General features: G+C 47.0%; 1 protein-coding gene across 3 annotated transcripts in view; it reads right to left on the minus strand.

The window, feature by feature from the left end:
- Positions 1–17,745, minus strand: part of LOC144141290 (protein MANBAL) — a 45,397-nt gene extending 27,652 nt beyond the window's left edge. For 2 of the 3 annotated variants that reach the window (XR_013316515.1, XM_077672867.1), the window contains exons 1-2: positions 17,579–17,745; positions 10,103–10,247 (exon numbers count right to left, since the gene is read on the minus strand). Coding sequence is in view for 1 of the 3 variants with exons in the window: in XM_077672867.1 (XP_077528993.1) it covers positions 10,125–10,247; positions 17,579–17,689 (234 nt within the window). In the remaining 2 variants the exon portion in view is untranslated. Of the gene's footprint in view, positions 1–10,098; positions 10,248–17,578 lie in introns of all 3 variants that reach the window. The other variant, XR_013316516.1, reaches the window with a different exon arrangement.
- Between the last annotated feature and the right edge of the window lie 6,477 nt (positions 17,746–24,222).

Here is a 24,222-nt window from a genome sequence, read left to right on the forward strand (position 1 = left end):
TGCACGCAGCAAAACGCCCTTTCATGGCAACATTCCTATGCCGTGCAAGGATGGGTATCAAAACCATTTTTCGCAGCCTGCCAGTTTGCGCCAAGCTCAATGAGCCAATCAGGGTTCCCAGGTCTTGTGAGCTGCGAGGTGACCTGGGCACTCGCCAAGGAGCAGTTCAGAACGAGACAGTTGTGGTCACAGCCGACGAGCAGGCAGAGCGACTGAAAAATGAGGGAACCCTCCTATGCTCCCCCCTCAGAGAAGGCAAGGACTGGTTTCCTCCGTGCCACTGCCACCACTTTTGTGTACACAGGCTTCCAGTACTGTGGCCTCCACAAAGAGGCAGTGTATCTGAGCCCACGCAAAGGCGTGCGCTTATTGCCGGAAGTGAGGACGTACCTTAACAGTGTCCAAAAAAGTGCTCAAATGCATTTTTTTCAGACTAAACAGCGTAAACTTTTGCCACAGTGCACTTACATGGCTGCTGCCATATTTGTTCAGATATACGACTGTGCAACAGGATGCAAAAGGCGGCCGTGGAGGCAGCCTTGCAGCGACACCACCAGGGGGCGACACATGGCGACACGAAGCACGTGTTTGCTTTGGCTTGGGCTATGGCAGTTACAGCTGGCTACCGCAGAACAGCGCGCAGGCGCTCGTTGTGTGTGCGGCAATTGGCACAACATTTGCTCTCAATTAAAAGCGGAAGTTCTTATCGCTACAAGGTAACGCACAGTGTTATCTCTCTCATCACTGCTCAAGTCAGTGGCGCAAGTAAAAAAAGGGAAGATAGCGCTGAATAGTATGGAACCACCTGGAGCTCACTCTACCGTTTTGAAAAGCAAGGACGCCATTGATGGCGCACATGTGCAAAACAAAACAGCAATGGCTGTGGCCTTTCTGGATGTCAACAAAGCGGTGCTCACTTAAGCCCCAACCACATGGAGCGATTTTGCAAGCGACTTGGGGAGCGACGTGACTAGCGACAAACTACTTTTCGCCGCGGACCAAGTCGCTCATCGAATCGCTCGGTTCTGGGTCACCAGAAACAGTCACTCGCCTCCCTGAAGTGGCCTCAGCGACTACCCAATAGGAAAGCCCCTACGTAAGCAGTCAACCTCCGGTTTTGGAAGAGAACGGGGGGAATATTTTGCAAATCCACGCAGACGGTGTTTGCGGTGCAGCGACAGAGAAAGCTTTGCGTGGCAAAGCTTGTGTACACGCTGAAGCAGAAGCAAGAAGGCTCCCGCACACACTGGGCGAGACCCGTGTGGGAAAAACGACGTCAAGAAAGCGAATTCTTCACGGCGTTCATGTTGGAACTGAGAGACGAGGCACAGAAGGAAAAGCGTGCGCTATCGCTAACCCAAACCAGCTTTAGAGATGCAATGAAGTGCAAAAAGCAAGGTAGAAAGTCTTTATACTTTTTAGTCATGCTTTTTATGACAAATGAACAAAAAAAAAAAATGTTTGCAAACAACCAGCGTACCAAGCACGTTAATATGCGCAGTGCGGCAACATTGAAATCGCCGTCCACAGTCGCTCGAGCCGTCGCTGTCATGTGGTTGCCTCGGCGAGCGACTTCGGTTCGGCGACTGCGGATCCTAGTCGTGTCGCTCGTCGCGTTGCTGGAAAAATCGCTCCATGTGGTTAGCGCTTTAGTTCTGTGGACAGCATTGGGACAATGAAGTGGCGCTGTCTGGCAAAGTTTGTCGACAGAAGAAGCTGGACTTCACTCGCATGCTCAGCCGTACTCAGTGCTAAGGATCAGGGCAAAAAACATGCAGAGAAGGCAAAGCAAGCAGCGGGATGTTTTGGGTACGTGTGACACCATTCGGTTGTTCTTTGGCGGGCACGACTAGCAATGAAGCACTTCTTGTAATTTGAGATCTGAGCTCTGAAGTTACTGCAAGGTAACGCTTGCAAAGTAATATAACTGACTTTCGGAAATAAATTTCCAGTTTGAGGGCGCCAAAAGCAAATTTTTTGGCTTTACCCCGGCGGATTTGTTATTGCGGGGTTCGACACTGTAACAGGTGTCTGGGCGAGTTTAGCTGCAAGAGCAAACTGTCTGGCGTAGTGACAGGAATAAGCATAGAAACCAAACAAAGGACACAAGCACTGAAATGGTATACGGGTGACTTTAGGTGCAAGAGAAAGTTGTTTGATATTATGACACCAATCAAAATATTCTATCATGGAGTCCCCCACTACTTTTCTGCAAGCCATGGCTGACAACCTCGTGTCATAAGTGATGCCAGGGAGTGAGAGGGGAGGTAGCAACTTGGCCAACTATAATAAAAGTTCTAATAAACGAAAGCTAATTTCCTTATTTTCATGCAAGGCAGCTTGAAATGCATAGTGTGAAAACTGGAAGAAATGCAGTAGCTTTTGCCAAAATGGGCAGGAAAATACCCAGCCTTGTGCACATGTCCCTCTTTCATTACCACGCCTATTCAGGTTGGTCACTAGTGATCCATACGCTAAATTGCCAATTTCGACATGTTTGCTGTCACTTCTCGTGCACCTCACGGCTCCCAGTATTTATCGCCGGCACCGCACACTTAGAAGCAGGAGCAATTTTCCAACGTTGGTGACATCGTAATTTTTTACGTGCAGTTTTGCAAACGAGCACTTCTCAGTTGTTGTGAAAGGGGGCACGGTTGCCGCACTTGACAAAAAAGCATGCTGATGTGAATGGTTTTGCTCCATTCACATCAAATTTCCGTGATCAAAAGGCTCCCAGCAAATGAAATATCAAACTATATTGCCCACTTTGCAAGCTGACAGCTTTCAGCAGTGGCAATTAGATGAAATTGATGCCAGCTATTCACTAGTGGGCTCTAATTCCAAGTAAATTAGTTTTTTTTTTTCTGCTAAAGCTTATTTCTGAAGGTCTCCCACATGTGTAACGAGTGGACCCGGGATTTTCAGCCAGTTTCAAGCAGTTTAGGCTTCATTCAGACATTGCAAAATTCACATTTATGAATTTTGGTAATTCACATTTTCAATTCGGTAATTCAAATTTTTTAATTCAGATTTATGAAGTTTCAATTGGTAACTGCTCTACTATGCACTTACCAAAGTTTCAGCTGATTTAACACGGTGCCTTCAATGCCAACTACTGCTCCCCCACAAAAAAGCATGCCGCTCACGATATGGCTCATGCCTAGTTTGTGTGATAAAAGCTCCAGCTGAGAGCCGAAAAATAACACTGAGTTGTTGGATATCAGTTCAGAAAAGTATGCGCTTTCAATCAGCCTTCCACGTCGCCAACTGTTCACCGGACAATTTCATTTATGCACGTGGCGGTTTCCGGAGTTCTAGTGTTGCTTCTCAGTAGAACAGCCTATTCTGGCAAAGTTTCCAAAAGCTGTGGTATTGTTTCTTTTTAAAATGTTAGGTGGCGCTGCAATGGAGGAAACGCTTGGTACTGAACCCTTTTTGCGGCATAACAGCTCATTGGTGGAAGCTTTCCGGGCACGATTCTAGCACATTGCACCTCGTTCCTGCTAGCAGGGCTACAACAGAAGGTCAGAAGCCGATACTAAACCACAAGTGTGAGATCTGCAAGATTAGTGATGATAAAGTGACGGTGAACAGCCCCACGCATTCACCACCGAGTTTTGCTTTCAACTCCAAGTAAATTTCTTTGCATCATGCGTTTGTCCAGAACCTTTAGATGACTGTAAATGCAAGGTCAGTCATCAACAAGGTATTTTTACACCACACGGGAAAGAATTCATGCATGCAGTAATCTAAACCCACCAGATTTTTTCAAGAGCACCATCCAAAATTGTGCAGTTTGTATTGGAGGTTGGGCTTCACCGCATGGCGGGGGCATCCCCGTGCTAACAGTTTTTTCTTTTTATCTGGTGAGCTTCTTGAGTTTTTGAGTCTACTCAATTATTTCTCTTCTCTAAGATGTGTTTTTAAAATGTTTACCTATGAAATGTATATTACAGTCGAATCCCAATACAATGAAACTGACAAAACAAGCGAGAAATTTCGCCGAAGCGGAAATTCGTTGAGATGAAATCTGTCCCAACATACCACAGAAGGGTAATAAAATAGCCCTGTATATTATCCGCATCCTTGACCACATAACGCAATGTTTAGAAAAAGGAGTGATGTGCAATTTCACCATGTTTATTCGATAACAAACGTACCAGCGGTTATCTGTTTTTTTACCTGCAGTTAAACAAAGGAAGGGGGGGGGGGGGGGGGGTAAGAAATACAGTTGCAAAACATATTGCAGTACGAGATGGTGCACCTACTCAACTGATTACTTGCAGATAGATTCCAGGCCGCCGGAAGCCCCCCTCTCGCTTGTGGCAGGAGCGGTGCCGTTATCCTCTGAGTGGGCACGCCAGCAATTGACCCTGGCAGGCAAGCCGCGCGCGCTTGCATTTCACGCAACCGCGCGCTCGCGACTAAAATGAGATGACGCAAGTTCACGACTAAACACGCAAACATTACTTTTGCTTTTGACCTTGAGGAATTGTAGAAGGAAAACTGCAACAACAGCTGCCCACAAAGCCTACATGACGGCGCCGCGCCAGCAGCAGAGTAGGTACATTTGCACGATTTTAACTGGATACGGATTGGCTGTACCTCCAGCTTGGCAAAGCGGGCCTGCGCTTCATGTAAAGACGGCCAGCCACATCGTTATCACCAGCAAACAATGGTGTCCGCCTATGAGTTTGTTTTTGCTTATGGGTGGCAGGCAGTAGGGGCCCACGATGGAAGTTTTCGGTGAAACTAAGAGCCCCGAATGTATAAAAAGTTACAGATAGCTGGCGTTATGTTTATTTTATCGCAAAGTAAATGTTCAACCCCAGTCCCACGGAATGAAAATTTCGTTGAAACGAAAACCAGCCAGACAAATGGTCCTTGTGGCGAGGACTTTGTTGCATTGACTTCTACGGCTAGCTGATGGGGAATTGGAAATATTTCTTTGAAGCGGAAATTTCACTGAAGTGGACCTTGTTGTCATGGTGTTTGACTGCATAAACATTTTTATTACATATAAGCAGGTTTTTGCACAGACCTCCTTTCTTATAATTTTCTTCAATATCTGGACAAAAAAAATTTCCGAACACACGATGCAAAGAAATCTGCTTGGAGTTGAAAGCAAAACTTAGTGGTGAGTGTGGGGATGTTCAGTGTCACTTTATCATCAGTAATCTGGAAGAACTCACACTTGTGGTTTAGTATCAGCTTTTACTTTCTGTTGTAGCCCTGCTTGCAGGAACGAGGTGCGATGTGCTAGAATTGTGCCCGGCAAGTTTCCACCAGTGAGCTGTTATGCCACAAAAAGGGTTCAGCACCAAGCATTCCCGGCGTTGCAACGCCACCTAACATTTTGAAAAGAAACAATACCACAAATTTCAAATTTGTGGTATTGTTTTTTTTTTTCAAATTCCCTCCACGTAATGACGACAACGATTGAAACAAATCAAACGGCAAACTGCCAAAGTCAAAGCCACTGCAATCACTCCAAGACTCAACAGTTGCAAACTGCCTGCAAGTCCATGTCCAAACTCAGACGAGCAAAGAAACCTCGCGAGAAACCAAAGCCCCCCCTCCCCCCCCCCCTCCCCCCCCCCTGCCTCTTCCTGCTGTAGTTCACAGTGAAGTATTCAAAATCCCTTTAGAATCCAAACTGTTTCCACCATAGCCGAATGGCACAATCGGACAGACAACAGCTTCATAAAACGAGGGACCTTGGTTTGATTCCAACCACAGGTGGCGTTTTTTTTAAATGCGACGCTGACAGCATCTCTTGTCGGCGGCCCTGTCCTTCCTGCGTTCGTCCGTTGTTGTCCGCAGCCTTTCCACTCTCCCCCTCTCCTCTCCGATAGTGAACACTCTCTCGCGAGTGGCATTGGATTGGATTGGCTTGGACTGGATTTGAATTGGATTAAAGTGGATTGTGTTGCGTCATATCCGTGGCAGACGCACTGGCGCCTTCGCGTAACCAGGTGAGAGCGAACAATCCATCTCAACATCTGCGGGTGTGTGGCCCAGCGCGCTCTCACTCCGCCAGTGGGAGGCACTGCGCGCGGTGCTGCGCAAGTGCAGTACTCTCTCTCTCTCCGCGGTCTCCTCTCCTTCGGGCGCGCTGCGCATATAACCGGCATGCCGCTCTCCGGCGGCCTTTCGGTCGACGGTTGCTCTCCGCTTGCGCTTGCTCAGCGTCGCATCACACCAGGGTTCCCGCAAGGGGAGGTGGGCGTAACTTTTTTTGTGCCATCATCCTCATCATCATGCACGCTCCTGTTGCGTAAAGTGCATTTCAGTGCATTCAGTGCAGTGCATTTCAGGTAATGTACCATCATCAGTGGGACCAAGAAAGCTGCGCTTTAATTATGACTTTTATCATTTTTTTAACCTTTATGGCAAAATTTTAAAGACACTTAACTGGAAAGGGTATTCAATCATCTACATTTTCTGTCGGTGCAATATGTGCCTAGTCAATATGTTTAGCACACAAACAATATTTTCTTAGACCCCAAAAATACGTTAATTTTGCACGATAATGAGGTTACAAGACAGTAAACTTATAATTGTGAAACAAGCTTTGAAGTCAGATCCGGATGACTAATTCAGAACTGGAATGAAACTGTTTCAGTACTTGTCAGTCTCTTTCAAATCCAACTTTGCAAAATACTTTTGGTGTACCGATTAACATACCCTTATGTGAGCATCACTTCTTAAAGTGGTGTGCATTTTTTTTCTTTTTTTGAGTAACCAGCAAAAGTGTATCAATATTGGAAACTTTGAATACTTTGTGAATAGGATTTGATATTTGAATCAATTTGCAGCGTGGTTTTGTCGTTTGAAGTTAGCGAAGTTTTTAAATATTTTAAATTTATGAATGCAGTAGTGAAAACAACAAAAAACTTTCAAGCTTCACAGAATGGCGTGCCTTTGGGTTCGCTTTCTTTCATGACGCCAAAGCCATGTAAAAGAGCCTAGCCCATGCAGCCCTTGCATGAAGCAAGTGAACGTGAACTCTATTGCATGTCAGCTTAAGTGGAACACTGCTTAAATCCAAGCCGAAAAAAGTTTTCATCAATACAGAGGCAAAAGTGAGAAATCAAGAGTTACTACTTTTTGGGCTCCGGTAAGGTCATACCAGCCACAAGCATGTCTGCCTCTTTTCAATGATTGGGGAGAGTGATGCAGAATGATAAATATACTTTCTGTGTTCACAGCAGGTTCAGGAATCCACATTACTTCATTACAAGGTACCATATTTTTGCGCGTATAACCCGCACCAAAAATGCGAAAATTTCCGTGGCAAAGGAGGGGTGCGGATAATACGCGGTGTTTTTCCTTTAGTGCAGCTTCACGGCAATGCGAGTTGTGCCGCGAAGCTCCTACGCAGCAACACTGACTAAGCCTTCCGTGGCAGCGATTGCGCAAAACATACAAGGATAGGGGAAAAAAACAAGGACGGGCGCACTCTAACAACTGAATTTTATTAGTGCCAATTGTGACTTTCGCCTTGCAGTCAGTGAATTCTACTTGCTAAATATAGGCTTTTTTCTGTCTAGTACATAGTATGTGGTGTGTTGCTTGAGCAGTAGCTTTCGTGCAGCCTTTCCTGTATCAAATCGGCGGGCAATATGCGAGGATTTTTTTTTTCCTCTTTTCCGGTGGGTTGAAAGTGAAGGTGCGGATTATATGTAGGGGCGGGTTATACGTGCAAAAAGATGGTACACCACATCTGTGCTCTCATGCTTTGCCTTGTTGACGTGTTTGTAATTTTTTTGAACCATCTTTTCATCAAGCCTTAGCACATTAACACTCAGATGTGTGAAGTCCCTCCCGTCTATATTATATATTTTTGTAGCTGTATTTTACAGGTTCAATACGGGCTAAAGGAAAGACATTCGCATCTGAAAATGTTCTATTCAAATTTGAAGTCAGTTTTTGGATATGTATTTGATCTGCAGCCCGAATTTTGATATCCCGATACCGTTAGTAAACAGTGAATGCCTGTATATTCTTTTTTTCGCAGAAGCAGCTGCATTTTTTCAGAAAAAGAAAGGATTTGTGGGGTCTTTGACTTGTAAGAGCTATGCCTTGGTGATAAGGCCCACCATAGTGGAGGGCTCCAGATTAATTGTGACCTGACCACATGGGGATCTTTAACTCTTTCGGGACCGCTCCATAGGCCATCGATCACATATGATTGATGGTTTCGCGAGCCTGCAGAATACAAATTTTTGCTCGATGGAACACCTAGCGACATCTAGGAGACAGTTTGAACACTGGAGTTTTTTCTTTTGTGAAGTTTCTTTTTTTATCGCCAGGCGGCAACGCATCAGATTTTTTATTCTGATATGCAGTGGTTTCGAACGTAAACAAACATGGCATCATACTCGCGCGAGCACGCTAAGAAATCCGCCTTGTCTCGTCTCGCATATCTTCGCCTTCTACTGTGGATTTTAACGATGACAGTGGCAGTGAACAGTCGGAATGCGGCTTTAGAGATCGGATTTCAGCTCAAATGAGGACATCAGGTGTCGATCAGCCTGGAACATCAAATCGCACTCAAAGGTGGGTGTTGGTTTCGGTTTTAATTGGCTCTGGAGTACGTATGTGCGCTCGAAATATGTTCTGGCTGGTTTATATTTGTTCGCTAGGGTGTTAACTACCTATGATGGCGATCTCCAGCCACCAGCGCAGAAACGGATCAAGTTTTCGCCGAGACGAGAGCCCGGCATGTACCTTGGCAACGACGTAGCCATGGCCCTAGTGCCAAAGAGATCACACACAAAACAAAGAACCAGTTACACCTAGCCACATCAAACTTTCGTGATGAAGAAACAAAGTATTGTGTTAGATTTTGTACATCCTGAAATAATTTTATTCTTTTTTAATATTGTTATATTTATGCTTTTTTCTATCTTTTTCTGTAGTTTTTTTACGAAGTTCTTACTTTAAGATTTTTTCATGGTTCTATCGTCAGTGTTGAAGTAAAACATGGTATTGTATGTCAAAGAACATATAATTAGCTGCATTTTGGTATATGCTAAGGCAGGATGGTGCCTTTGCTTTATGTAATAAAAAATTTGTAGCGAGATCTACCTTTTTCATCACTTTTTCCGGCGGTCCCAAAAGAGTTAACGTGCGCTAAAATTTTGAACACACACGGGCGTTCTTGCTTTTTGCCTCCATCAGAAAAGCGGCCACTACGGCCAGGATTGAACCCGCATTCTTGGGCTCAGCAGCATTTTAGATGTTTCCATGTTTTATTTAATTTATATGATGTGCACTCTGTATTTCAGTATTGCAGTTCAGGATTGTAATGCATTCTAAATGGTGATAAACCTGGTCAGGCTGGCGAAAGCCAGCTTTCAGGCCACGAACCCTACAGACCTATTCCTGGAAACCGTACATTACAATTTCATCAAAACAATGAACAGTTGAGCTTGCAACACTTCCAAAGCCGTCAGCCCGCATGTAGTTGCTTGAGGGGGGGGCAAGAATCTGAATGCCTTGTGTTTTACTTGCTTGTGTGTTTTGTTGCCAGCGTCTGACTGTGCCCGGCTGCCTCGTCTCTTTTCGAAGTGAAGCATGCGTTTCCGTCTGTTTTTTTATATGCCACACAGGCTATCTCACTTGATATCTCCCTGTTGTCACTAGACGAGAATGTTCTACTTTGATCTCCAGTGTTCTCGGTCTAATGCGCCGGTTCCAAAAATATCAACACTGAGAGAATGATGCTTGCAAGGCAAACCCTGTGGCATTTTCCCTCTGTGCACATCACTGCGGGCTACTCCCTCAATGCGTGTGTATGTTTTGAGTTCTTTGCGGAGCAGAAGTTTGCTCGAATAAGGCTTAGCTTCGTATAGCAAAAAAACCGGACAGCCTCACGAAGACGTAACGCGCACGAGCGCTTGTGCTCGTTTTGCTTTAGTGAGCCTGTCCAGTTTTTGTGCTATACGAAGCTACGGATGACTGATACTAACTAGCCCCAACCCACCCTCTGCTAACCAAAAAACCTTGCTTACTGAAAGAAGCCTACATCGTCCTCGTCTATATGGCAATACATGCCTCTTTTTTGTTTTAGCCAAGCCAAGCCGAACGCACCCACCCGTGTGTCCTCCTCCCCCTGTTCAGCGCCTCTTCTTGCGGTCCTGCCGGCTGCGCCGTCCCGTGTGGTGGGGCACCTGGGGCCGGTGGGGCACGGCCGCGCCCCCCTCGGCTGGGCCGTCCTCGTCGCTCGAGTCCCCCACGTCCTGCCAGGAGAAAGGGCAGCAGGAGATCATGCATGAAGGTGAACGGGCATTAAAGAGAACCTGCAACACCCTTTGAGCAGTGCAAGTAAAGCTGCGTGACATACAGATTACACTCCCAGGAATACCTTAGCCAAATATTACACGTGCACGTTAAGCGGTGAGTGCGCAAATCGCTGCGAAATACGCGCAAAAACCAGCCGCGCTCCTTTCAATTTTCCTCATTATTCTCTTCTGGCATGGCCTAAACGACGTCATTGAGGCCATGGCTGTCCTATTGGCTGTCGCTGGCCAACTTTGCAGCTTATTTCTCGCATTTTCTGTGACGATCCATCGTCAGCGGCGCTGTGTGCCAACCTTTTCTATGCCTTTACCTACATGCACAGTTTTGGCGTTTCTTTTGTGTTTTGAGTGCGCGCAGAGTTTGAGTGACAAACTGAATACTCCACTTGTAACGAGAGCAGTCGACAACAAACGCATATTGCTTTGAAAATGCCCTACCAGCCTGAGCGTGCGCTCGCGAGAAGGTGGCCATGCCTGCTTTTTTGTGACCCCAGACCACAAATAGGCCCCTCCGCCTTGCGGAGAAAAGGAGAAAACTACCCGGCATGTGGTATATCGAAGGCCGCCGAAGAGAACACCGCGAGCTGCCCCCCTCTCCGGGAGAGAGCGCGCAGCTTTCGTCGCGTTGTCCACGGTCAAGTTGAGAGGGAACAATTATGCACGATTTCTCATGGCGCGTAGTTTTGGTGATAGTGAACAGATTGCTGGGACACTAGGCTTTACCCCAAAATACATTCTAAGTAGTCGATGGCAGGTGTGGTAGGGCCCCTTTAAGGTGATGTTAGGCAGAGTTTTTAGATAAACACTAGTTGCGAAATTACGCTTCACAATCTGGACTGTGCAAGCTCCCTCGTCTCATTGAAACTGAGGGGCAGGTGTACTGGCATAGAGCACCTAAAGGGTGACAAATACTGGACTTTGCTGAACGCTTACTCTTAACAACACTACTGAATAAAATAAAGGTTGCTTGCATATTAGGAAACTATTAACTAGGTAATGTTTGTTTCCGTGGTTTCCCCCTTTATGACTTACGGCAGCAGCTGCAAGCACTTGAATACTACTTCCAACTTTCTGGCAACAGATGAAGTTTCCCCTGTGTGCCCCCAGGGCAGGGGGCCAACCACAGACTCACTTTTGATGCACGAGGTCTGTAGCGAGTTTTGCCACTGGTGCATATTGAGCAACTCAGATGTTAACTGCTGGCAAGACGTACAGAGGGCAGAACACTTGTCTATACGCCTCGAGATTCGCGATCGCTGCGCCGCCTGCCGCCGCTTCTCCGCGGCGTTTGCGGGATTAGCGCTGCGTGGCTGATATGTGGTCATGCAGTGTTTTGGTTTTCTTTCGCTTCTCTTTGCCTTTCCGCGCTCTAAACAACTTGTTATGGTGACGTCTGTAAGTTAACTGCACGTTTAGGGCACTTAAAAAAACAGCTGCGTCTTGGTAGAGCGCTCTAACGCCAACAAGAGCTACCCGGGGAGGCGGTTCTGCGCGCTTCTTGGCCGCTCTTGCGGGCGTCGGCGATGGCAGCAGCATATCACCGCTGTCACCTTCGAACACGTCAGCAGCGCAAGTGAATTCTATTTATTGTCGCCTCGTTTAGACCTGATATTGGCACTGTAAGAGGTTGGTTCGTTTTGCAGCGCAGACAACAAATGCGGCTTTGCTTCGAATATGTACGTCGTAGAAAAATATGTTTCGGGGACGTGATAACCCAATAGCTGACAAAAACTTGTGCCTTTTATGGGAATATAAGCCACGCGAAAATGTTAAGTACAGAAAAGAAAATGTTAAGTCAGATATGTGCCCACTCATGCCTTATAGTAAGAACCAAGGTATATGTTAATAAAACCATGGGAAAATGAATGGTCTGCAAGTAAGGAATAAATAGAATAGTCGTACGAAAATTAAAAAAAAAAACGAGTGCAGCTTCTGAAATGCTAAAGACGTTTGTTTGAGCAAGGTAGTATTCACCAGACCAACTAGATGCGAAATGTACTGATATTTCGCTAGACATGGGGGGGGGGGGGGGGGATGAGGAGGAGGACGCTCAACTATCGTTGTTTACAAATGCGGAGCGAAATCAGCGAATGAACGTTTTAGTAATCACACACACAAGCTGCGTGTTCACTTTTCATTTGTTTTTCGCCTTGAAAAACGGCTGATCACTCGGCGGACTCATTTTTTGAAGAATACAGGGTAGGCAGTTCACAAGCGATACGAGGTGTCGTTGGAAGAGTTGATTGATTGATTGCAGGGTTTAACGCGCCGACGCAACGGGGACGATGAGGCACGCCGTAGTGGAGGGCTCCGGATTAATTTTGACCACCTGGAGATCCTTAACGTGCGCCGAAATCTTGTACACACGGGCTTGTTGGAAGAGTGTCGTATCTGATAAGGGTCTCTGATTTCGGTTTATGCTAGATTCTGCAGTCTCCCTGTGTCATATGACGATGTTTCGAAGAATAGTTTGGTCGCGGACGCGGATTACTCTATAAGCCCACTTTCACGCTTCTCGTCGAGGATAAATGTAACAGATGAATCTTTGCGAGCGCTCACCTCGGGACAAGTCGACCCAGCATTAAACTTGTCGTCGTGTGCTGACTCCGGAGTGTAATTTTGCATTATTTATCGTACTTCTTTGGTACAATGTTTGTGAAATTTATGCCGCATTGGCTTGTTCGTGGTACTGATCAATATCTGATATGTGATATTGGCAGGCGTAACTTGCGTGCTGTCAGGTATCAGTGCTCCGCTAGATTTTCTAAGTGCACAAAGTCGATTTACATCATAGTGTGTATGGCCGCTACATGACCATCGGAGGAAACACTGCTTACGGAGACACAGTCACTAAATTTCAAGGCAGCGGAATTGCAATCAGCTGCATGCAAATTCTGGCTTCGGGACGCCCGCCTGTGACACACGCCCGGCGCTCATATAGATCTCACTAAGTTCGCGTCATAAATGTTTATACTCTCGTGAACATACCACGCTTGCAAACAGAGTGCCTGCTCCACGTTATTCGGTATTTCGAACGCGGACAAACGGTAAATCGCTGTCTTGAACGAGCCCCAAAAGCAACGGCGACAGTGGGGAGCGGGCCGGGGACTCCCGCGCCTGCTTTCGAAGCGGGCCGCTAGGGGGATTTCAGTGGCGCCCCTACAGGCCGCGCTCGAGGCGTATAACGCAACTTTCATACTTCTGGCCCCTTTTCTACCTCGCCCAAAAACGATTTCAAGGAAGCTACTACGGCATTCTGAAGTTTGACCCACGACTTTTGTTCTCAACGTTTTCTGTAAAAACTTTCTGTCCACAGTTTTTTTGAGGAAACTAGTTCAGGTTGAACTCACTGTTATAGACAACTGATTGACCTTGTGGCTTAATCTGCGAAGATACATGAAGGCTATGAGGTCCACCATAGTGGAGGGCTCCGGATTGGTTTTGACCACCAGGGCATCTGTAATGTGTGTCAAAATCTTGACACATGGGCGTATTTGCTTTTCACCTCCATCAGAAAAGCAGGCACTGTGGCTAATCGAGCCTGTGTCCTTGGGCGCAGCAGCACAACTGAGCTGCTATAGAAAAATGTTTTGCGCCCCGTACATCCTTACCTGTTCCTGCTCCTCAGATGCTGGCTCACTGAAATATTGCATCAGAGTCAGGGAAAACGTGAGGCAACATTTCATAGATCGGTATACCGACTGTACTGTACTGTACTGTACTGAACTGTACTGTACTGACTATACTGTATACCGACTGTACTCCTGGTTACTTATTTCTTCAAGTTGACTAACCTGCCCTTGTAGTTATTCATTGATCTACTAACTGGCTTCTTTCACAAAATTTGCATTTTTGGTTCATTTATATGTAACTGCTTATAAACCTGCCATAGCCTTGCTGGTTGGAGTGTTGCTGCCCACTTGTTTTCTTTGTTTTCTGGGAAAGGGAACACGAAAAATAAGAGGAACTGGTCGGTCAAGAAACCTCTCCAAGGATCCAACCCCTCTCAAAACACACCGACTCACTCAGACACTGTTACAACACGAGTTTCGCTTGCTGAATGGACTACTCAGGTTTTTGTATACATTTAATGATACTGCAATCTTTTTAAAAGATTGCGGCCGGGGTGGTACACAGAAATAACCATAAACGGCCAGTGGCAAACAACAAAGTAAAAACATACAAAACAATAATTAAAGCACCAGGTTTTCAAAAGCACACAATGAATCTTGCATAACAGTGTTGTAAGTTAAGAATCTGTATTGCTCTACGCGAATCTGCTCACTGTTGTTGTTAAGTGAAGGAACACTCTGATGGCACAAACATTAACTGGGAAGGTAATACGATAGACTCTCATGAAACGGAACTTCAAGAGACGGAAAAAATTACTTCCGTTTAACAGGAGTTCCGTTTACTGGGATAGATGTGTGAAAGTGCAAATCTATGAGCGTACACACTCTTAAGGGCATTTCATGGAACTCTAGGCACTAGAAGGTGAACATAGCTGATACTTTTTAAGAAAGCTAGAAAACTACAAGAGGTTTCGGCACAGCATTCACAAAGATGATTTGGCAACAATGAGTCGCTCTGCACCACCAAATGCATCAATTATTTTTGTTTGAGTCCTTGCAACTACATCTTCATGGAGGCCAGAGGCCTCAACTTCGCGAGTGCTTACAAACCACCTAATTTAGAAGATCATAACATGGTAATAAAGCACGATGGCACGAACAAGGCGGCAGGAGCTGAGCCCTGTAACCTCGGCGTCTTGAATTGAGACCGAACGACTGGAACAAGAACTGCAATGTTGAATTTGTTGTGTTAACACGGCGGACCACTAACGAGATGAGGCGTACGAGGCAAACGAGGCTAAAAAAGCATGGAGGAAGAAAAAAAAACGAAGCAGCCAGAACTGTAAAAAGCTCATTATCATGCCAATGGGATTCACAAGGGATCCATTTCTGGTTCCGTTTACAAGGTGGCGCGGAGATTTTAGTTCCAATTACTGAGAGTTTTTTTTCACGTTATCTGAATACAAAACAAACCAACTTACAGGCTACAGTTTTGTTTAAGCAGCAATTCTGTTTAAGCGATTTCCGTTTATCAAGATTCTACTGTACTATTGGTACTATAATTATAGAATATTGACAGGTATTATTAACTTGTGCTGAGCAATGAAAACGACGGCCAGGAATAGGAACTGCATATCACTATGTTCACTTAGACTAATGACCCTACGTATGCACAAGAAAAAAGGGCACACATGCACACAGCAATTCCACACACAGCAATAGTAATGCAACCAATGCACTCACTTCTTGTTCCTTGTACATAAAAGGCTGCCGTCACATTACGAGCTGCTAATTTTGTTGCAAAGCCTTCTCATCCCTTTCACGAGGTTCATACCAAAAGCACCAATGACAGCCTGAAGAAACATTAACCAAACAAAAAAGAGCAAAGAGGTTCCCTTAGCTGCACAAGTCACTGCATGCATAGGGTCAATGTGGGCTAGCTGCGATTGTGAAACAATTGTGAGACACACGAGAGAACACCGCGGGAGAAGCCTACAAAGCAAGCACTAGACCGCAATCATAAAAGCAACAACGTGCAAACTAGGCAGGGCGAGAACACAAGACACAAAAAGCTCTTGGGCGCCGTCTTGTGTTCTCATCCCATCTAGTTTGTGCACTGTTGGTTTTATGATTGATAGTAATTATTCTTGCAACAACTCGAAATTGGAATTCACTTCCTGCACAATTATTTCTTTGTTCCAATTTCGTGAATGATTTAGAAAAACATTTCTCTCACTAAATTTTGGGGACAAAACATTCATTCATTCTTATCAGTGAGTGACCTTGTTTTTGCAAATTATGTCCTGTATTCTATGTTTGTACCCACTCCTGCAAGGGAAGAATTATTCATCTGCATCATTATCAAATAAAATAAATAAATAGTGCAACTACCTATTCAACTACAATTATACTTCAGCTATCAGCCTGTAGTTGCTTTTGAATAAGAAGCCTTTACTACAACTACTACTGGAAGGTACCAATGGAAGAAACCAATAGCACCTTTCCCGAGACAGGCTACTGCCTTGTAACAATGTTACCCACTGTGAGCTCACATAGTTCGTGTCTCCAGCAATTACAGTAGCCGAGATCATTTCCCAACCTTCCCTGCCCCTGAAATGTGGAGAGCATTTCACAGACAGAGCAATGGATAGGCGGGTGGCCTAACATGTTCTTATTGCTTTGAGAGCGCTGGCATGTTCTCTAGCTTCGTTACACGCAACACGTCTGTCCTATGAGCAGCTACTTGCTATGCAGCTGCTAATTACGCTCAAGCGAACTTTCTCACTGATTTTTATTTGCTCGCACGGTACAGGCTTTCTCGGGGCCCAAACAATGACGCTTGTTTTGTTTTGCGTGCGAAACCCGTGGACATAAGGCATAACTAACGACCACTGGCCACTCCACCGAGGCGCTGCAGCCGACCAGTTTCCCCGATTTAACTGTCTTTTACAACAACCCTAATAACGCAGACAGCCGGACAACCCGCAGCATGCCGATTAGCACTTTGAGGCTAGAAGTAATCTGGTCAGGGTAGGTTCGTCTCGCCACGGATAAACCTGATAAGCGAGTATGCCACAAGTGCAGAAACTCAAAAGGGGCTCAGTCGCGACCGCTCGAACATGCGTAGAAAAGTAGTCACTCCGTCAATAAACACAATGAAAACGCGAAAAATGCAATTGTCTCCTCCGTGAAAAGACCTGAATTTATGGCATCGTTTCCCATTTTACGTGTTTTGCGTACACAAAAATTGCTACACGCGCGATAGGCAGGTTCACTAGCTCTCGTCTTGAGAAGACGCAAACATGAACGTTGCCAAGGGAGAACCAAACACAGCTGCTTGTTTATTTTTCAACAACTTCCTAGTCGTCGGCGCCTTTTCAAGATGTAAAACGGAGCATTTTTTTGTTCCCTTGCTTACAGTTTGCACGCGGTGATTATGCACTCATCGTAATTTTGAGGTTGATGAACTTGCAACAATGCACGAGGTCCGCAAAGCGCTTGGCGCCGCTTTTAATCGTTTGTGATACACATGCCACCGATTCATCGTAATACACGACGCTGACCGACGGTCCGCAGCATCTCTGCGAAAAAAAAAAAAAAAACAAAGAAAGAAATGTCGCACGAAGCTCCTTTACGTGAACCCAAGAGCATTGTTTATCGGCCGCTCGAGCGAACCCTGCCAGACAGGTGCGCACTCACCTTGCCCTCTTCTTTCGGTGGCACGAACACGACCGCGGCGATGCACACCAACTGGAATATCGCGCCCAGGAAAAGGCCGTAGCGAAGCAGTTCGTCCACCAACTCGGCCATAGCTTTTCAAAATCACAAGCTTGATTCCTGTTAACGTGCAGCAGTTGCGTGCTCACAACAACCACAGCAACAACTGTTTATTTGCACATTGATCGGCGTCCTAACATTCCCTGTGCCAGCTCCAACATCCACAAACGCGCGAGTTTTACTCTCTCAGGTTACTACTCCTGGTGCGCGAGAATACCGCAAAGAGGCGCCACCTTCTTCAAACAAGGTTAAATAGTGGTCTTTTTGTTTGCATGTCCAGAGCAGTTTTCTTCATTCTCAGTTTGAGCAGTTGTGCGGCCCAAAACTGCTCTCGCAGTAGAAAATTGTAAAGCGAATAAAACAAGAAGCAGGCTTGGGGCAGTCTCTGACCGCCCAAGATGAAAAATAAAATAGGCCTAATAGTAAAGTGACCGTATTCCACTGGCCCCAAAGCTGGTCGGTGGGCGTGCAACAAATTGCACTTACTACACCTGAACCATGCGGCCCCCCTGGCCCTCCAGGTTTTTTTTTTTTTTTCTGGCCAGTCTTCACGGCCAGACCTCAGGTGTTTCCTGACCATGGATTTCTTGCTTGAATGGATTGCCCTCAACAATTGGCGGTGAGCGCGACCACTGGCGGCGCTGCGAAACGCGCCTCCGTGACGTCGGCTTAGGGATTCTAGCATTTGTAGTCTGCTTCACCCGGGCTCGCTCTCCCTGCTGTTTCTTTGCGCTCAGTTGACGTCTGATACATGTCCGCACCAGATTTTGCGTGTGCGTAAGTTTTTATCATGATAATAGACTTAAAAGCGCATACACCAGCTTAAAGCGTGAGTTAACGTATAGTTTTGGATACCGCTACGGAAGAAACATTGCCGGCTTCGTCCTATTCCTTGCGAAACCGGTCCTGTGCGGAGCGCGAAGAGTCAGAGCGAGGCGTCAGCTTCTATATTAAGCAATCTTTCGAATAAAGAGGACAGCCGGCTGCTAGCTACCGACAAAAGCGAAAATGCAAGACAAAAACAAATTCCAGACCTTCGGGGCTGTCGGCTTCGGCAGAAGGCATTATTACGATTACCGGTAATCGTATGTAAAATAAAACAGTTTTAGCAACCTACTCAAACGCTCGAAAGTATTGTATCGCATCACTTTACGTTGTCATGGCATGGAAATATGCCGACATACACTAAATGCTGCAAAAACTGTAGGTTGAGTTCCAAATAACCCACCTTGTGTATAGGCGCATGCTGGTTTTATACCAGGCTTCTAACCAGTATGAAGGTTTATTGATTGAACGGAGTCACATGTATACGGTGAAGATACAGTAACACTATCTTTCTTCAGACTTGGTGGGATATTTCGGTACATTTCCCACACTCATATCTTCCCAATATTCAGATATGCGTTACAGGAAAACTGCACCCGAGAGGAGCAGAAGCGGCGGTCTTGAGCCCAGCCCGACTTCTAAGCTGGTCCAGATACCGTCGCTGAAGTCCTCCTTCCGAGTCAACAGCATCCATCCGGGAGCCCTGGTGACTGTGCGGAACTCCGGGAATCCACCGGCGACCTGACACTAAACTACGTACACTTCCAGACGGGCTCACCGGCATTAAATTTATTCTTTCCCGATTTTGGTTGGGTGTCTGCCGTGCACTTGTCCAGCGTGATGCAGTCCATCTTGGTTCCTATCTGGTATCCCAGTAGGTGGTCCGCAGGCGACTTGCCATCCTTGACAGGCATTTGGCGATATCGGAACAGAAACCGAAATAGAGTTTTCAGGTACTGTTGGGAATGGGCGATCCCAACCGCCGTCACCAAGGTTGTGAGTCGCATCCCAGCATGTCACCGATGTTGGAAATTAGCCATCCCGACGCTGTCACCGCTGTTGGGACTGGGCCCCCTCACCGCAGCTACCATCGTTGCGACTGGCCATCCGAACGCAGTCACCGGTGTAGCGGCGTTGCCTTGCTCCGTCCGCTATCGACGCGGCGCAGAGAAGAGCAATGAAGTGCTCGAGCCGACGAAAAGTTAAAGTAACATTTATATACAGTATGTACAAGGGTAAGCAAACGTTACATGGATCGCACAGAGGCGACAGCCCCTCTCCACTCGGAGCCTCCAAAAATGCCGCCGAAAAATGCCGCTCGAGAATGCCCATGATGAGTGCCTCCAGGCGGGTTTTTTACCCCCGGAAGTTCGTTGGGTTCGTTGGAGCCCCGAGAAGTCTGAATCGCTCCAGTCAGGACTCTCGCTGGCTGAAGTTGAAATCCGACGAATGGTAGCGAAGCGGTTGCGTCAGCCGAGCCGCCAAGATGGGGAATGGGAGGGCGACGCCCACGCCGTCTCTTCGAACCCTCCTCCAGGCGTTTGGCTGCATGCTGGTGTCCGGTCGTTCACCCGATGCAGGATTCGGCCGAGCCGCCGCGGCGCAAAAGGAGAGGCGACTCTTCGGCGGTGCAAGTCTGGGAAAATCGGCCGCGGGCGGGTTGGTCTGGTTTGGACGAGGCGGGAATCGGTCCCGCTGTTGGCGCATCGCCCCTTGCAGCGAACTTGGGCTGGGCGCTCTGGCACAACAGTACGTCCCAGGGTTTTAGATGCGGAGCATCTCTTGTTCGGGGGTATGTCCCGCGGCGTCGGCGTCCGCACTCACACTACGCATGTGCAACTCTCCTCCTTCCCGCTCTCCGACAGCTGCGCGTTACTCTCTCCACATCTCTCCTACCACCTGCTTGCGCTTCTGCGTTCTCGCTTCTGCTCTCGCGGCGCGTGCGCTACTCTCCTCCTCTAGTCTCCTCTCCTTCAAGTGTGAATACAAAGCCGGTAGAGCGCTGCGCGCGTTCAGTGCAGCGCTTGCTTCGGTTGACTCCGTTGATGCTTCCGATGAAGTGTCCCGTCAGTGAGTGGGCTGACGCAAGCACGCGTAAGCATCAGCCCAAACACTAATAGCAACGTTACGTCAACGCAAGACAAAGCTGCGAAGGGAAGGGCTCGCGACGCTGAACGCAAACGCTTGAAGCGAGCGGCGGACCCTGAACTTCGTCAGCGCGAAGCAGCTTCGAAGCGTCAACGTCGAGCAGCGGATCCTGAGCTTCGGCAACGTCAAGCAGCGTCGGTTCGAGAACGTCGAGCGGCGGTACCGGAACTTCGACAACGCTACGTACGAAGCGAGCGGCGGAACCGAACCTTCGAGAACGGGAAGCCGTTTGTAAACGTCAACAACGTCTACATTCCCATCGGGGGTTTTATTGCGTCCGGTTGAGTTAGAGATTGGTTTGGGGGAAATGTAGGTGAACCCCGCGATGTTCCGCATCCTACTCAGGGTTCCCCTCGGGAAGATGGGGTAATTTTTTCTTTAGCCCTTAATTCTTTGAGTGTGCGCACGGCTCTTTCAGCTAATCCGTTAGATTGTGTGTGATACGGGGCTGTCGTGAGATGTTGCGCGTTGTTTCGTGCCAGACACTCGCGGAAAACTACGCCCACAAGTTTAGGTCCGTTATTTGAAGGGACCGTTCCTGGAAGGCCAAAACATGCAAACATTTACCTGAGCGCGTCAGCGGCTGATTGCACGGGGAGAACTTTCATTTGGACTACTTCCATCCGAATTTTTTCGGCGTCCCCGACAACCATCTGTCCGTTCATCGAACTGCCAGAATCTGCGTGTAGTCGGCTCCATCTTTGGCCAGTTTCTGGCCACGCCAAAGGTATCTGGGCTGCAGGTGTCATTGCCAAGGCAATTCCTCCACAGTTAAAATGTAAAGAGAAAGCGCCAAAACAAACGCGGCCTAGAAGAGCGAAGTACACAAGGTAAGGAGGAGGAGGAGAAACAGTTTATTTAAGAAACTGGGTCTAGGGGAGAGGGGCGGCAGCGGATGCGATGTTCTCCGCGACCTGGGCGGCCCGGCTGCCAACTGCAATTCCGGGTTGGCGCTCTCCAGGGCCTGCTCCCAGTGTAAAGGGGAAGTAAAAGGGGGAAAGGGGTCGTGGGGACACTCGCAGAGGGAATGGTAGCGGGTATTAGGTTCGAGACATTGAGGGCAAAGAGGCGAAGGGTAGAGATTTGGGTGGATGCGGTGAAAAATAGTTCGGCGTGGGGTTGTGTGGGTTTGAAGTAGCCGCCAGTGGCGAGCGGCTTCGTGGGTGAGGGAAGGGTGTGGGAGACGATATGTCCTGTAGAGTAGGCGGAAGGGCTGGGTAATGTCCGATGAGACTAGAGCGTCCCGGAAGCTGGGGGTGCCGGCCCATGGGCAGAAGCAAAAGAAGGGTGAAGTTGAATTCGACGGGACTAAGAGCAGAGGCGACATACACGGGCGCTGACAAACAACTGTTTATTTTTGGAAAGAAAGAACATTTATACGGGCACAAAAATTAGCATGGTTATCAGAGAACGGATTGCAGAACGCGGGAAGGCATGGCAAACAGGCAGGAAGCTCTTATCCAGCATGCGCGCGAAGATATAGCCGAAACGTGGGCTGCTCTTATCCGGCCAGATATGCGAGTTCCTTATGCAGCAAAGCCATCGACGGCGTGCTGACGCATGACGATCCTCTGCTGTGAATGAGGAATGCCTCGCATATTTCACGTGTGCGCTGGCCTCTATACCTTTTCAGGACACGGCAGGCTTCAAAATCAGGCACGCACGACTTGCAAGTTTTCACATGCTGGACAAGCATGCTGCCTGTCCCGGTTCCTTGTCAAGGGCGTTTAAGAGTTCGTTGATATAGATGTTAGCAAACCTAGAAGCCGCCACCACACCGCGGAAAGCCATTTTATGCCGCTGATTTGTTTTTCACTATATTTAAACCTGGCTTGTTTTTGTTCACGGAGAAAAAAAATGGCCACGTATTTGCTCCTTTCGTTGCAAATGATGGACAAAAGACGATAGTGTTTGTCGACATTGGCCAAGTAAATGCCTCCCTTCGCTTTCCCGCTCACCTTTCATGTTGTTCCTCTTGCGTCACGATCCTCACAGGGAAAACACGCTAAAGGTTTGCTCAAGTCAATTTAAATTTACCGTGGTGCACTGCTCCAGGCCGGGTACCGATGCCAGCGCTGCCGTACGGCGAACACGCGCGTGAACCGAGGCACCCTACTAACACCCCCGTTGTCCTATTTCACGTGCCTTCCAAGCGGAACGCATTACCTATCTAGTGGAGCCTTTCGTTACTGTTGCCGCTTGATTTCTTAAAATGTCCCCAGAGTATAGTGGCGCGGGCGACAGTGTGAATGTTTTTTCTGCAGTGGATGCATTATTTCATATCGCAAAAATCAAGCATCTATGAATATCTTTCATAAAGGAACACTGTAAATATCCCTTTTGTATTAATTTTGGGTCGTATCATCGTAACGTCTTGTTCTTCTTCAACAGTGTTGACAAGTATGAACATATAAACCGGAGGTAGACGTCTAGATTTGGCTGTGAGTATAAAAGACTACTGCGCACACTTCGTTTTACTTTGGCCGGGTGGCTGAATCGAGTAACAGACAGGCAGACATACAGACAGGCCAAAATTTCTGGGTTTAAGTAGGCCCAAGAAAAACTATCGTCTTAAATAATTGTTTCGTTCACCCCTCGCAATTCCCCTCACCAAACTGTCCACTCTGTGGGGACCTAGCCACACTGGTCCACTCTATGTTTATTTATCTATTTATAAATACTGCCGCCCGCAATTTGGGGCTATGGCAGGAGTGAGCTTTCACGGAACAAAAAATACCAATTAAACAGATCAACAGAGCATTAAAACAAAAGAATAGTTAACGCAAATCAGCAAGGGCAAGTAAAACATCTTCCAGCGGAAGGGAGCGAGTATCACCGGACAATCCATTCCAGAGTTCGGCAGTGAAAGGAAAGAAAAAACTAAATTTTAATGCGTTGGTTCGACAATGGTAAGGCTTGATATTAAGGTGGTGATTACTTCTAGTTATGGACGGCGAGGCAAATGAGATGTAGGTATTGTCGGACATGCGATATACTGACTTAATAAAACAGTAAAGCAATTTCATAGAATCCTTCAGTCGGCGCATGCGTTGTGTCGTGAGTTCAAGACAAGACAGGGCAAGGGAAGGTGAAAAGTAGCGATCATAGCGATTACAAATAAAACTGATAGCTTTTTTTTTTTGAATGGCCTCGATTATATCGATTTCACCCTGCTTGTGTGGGTTCCATACGGGGCATGCGTAGTCAAGTACAGGACGAATCAGTGTTTTATACATTAGTAATTTAAGTAATTTAATGCTTTTTGGGGATTGGGACAGTGTTTTTTTAAAGATTTTGTGCAGATAAAGTTAATATGCTGAGACCAAGAACCCAATGCTGAGACCAATATGCTCAGACAACAGAACCCATCCTGAAAAACTCCCAGAAGGATCTCTGCTCGGCCGTCACTTATTGACGCCATCAAGTGACAGTCAAAGAGTCAAAAGCTATTACCATCAACTCTCCTCGGAGCTCTCACTGAACGCGGGCTATCGATCGGGGTTCCTACCTTCTGTACAGTACCGAAGACAAAGAAATGCTTCGAGGACTGTGCCTGTGCTCTTTGAACTACGCACCCTCCGCCTCAGGCAATG

Source organism: Haemaphysalis longicornis, unplaced genomic scaffold (genome assembly GCF_048455015.1).
Source record: "Haemaphysalis longicornis isolate Haplotype H1 unplaced genomic scaffold, Haemaphysalis longicornis Haplotype H1 scaffold_6, whole genome shotgun sequence".
Lineage (NCBI taxonomy): Eukaryota > Metazoa > Arthropoda > Arachnida > Ixodida > Ixodidae > Haemaphysalis > Haemaphysalis longicornis.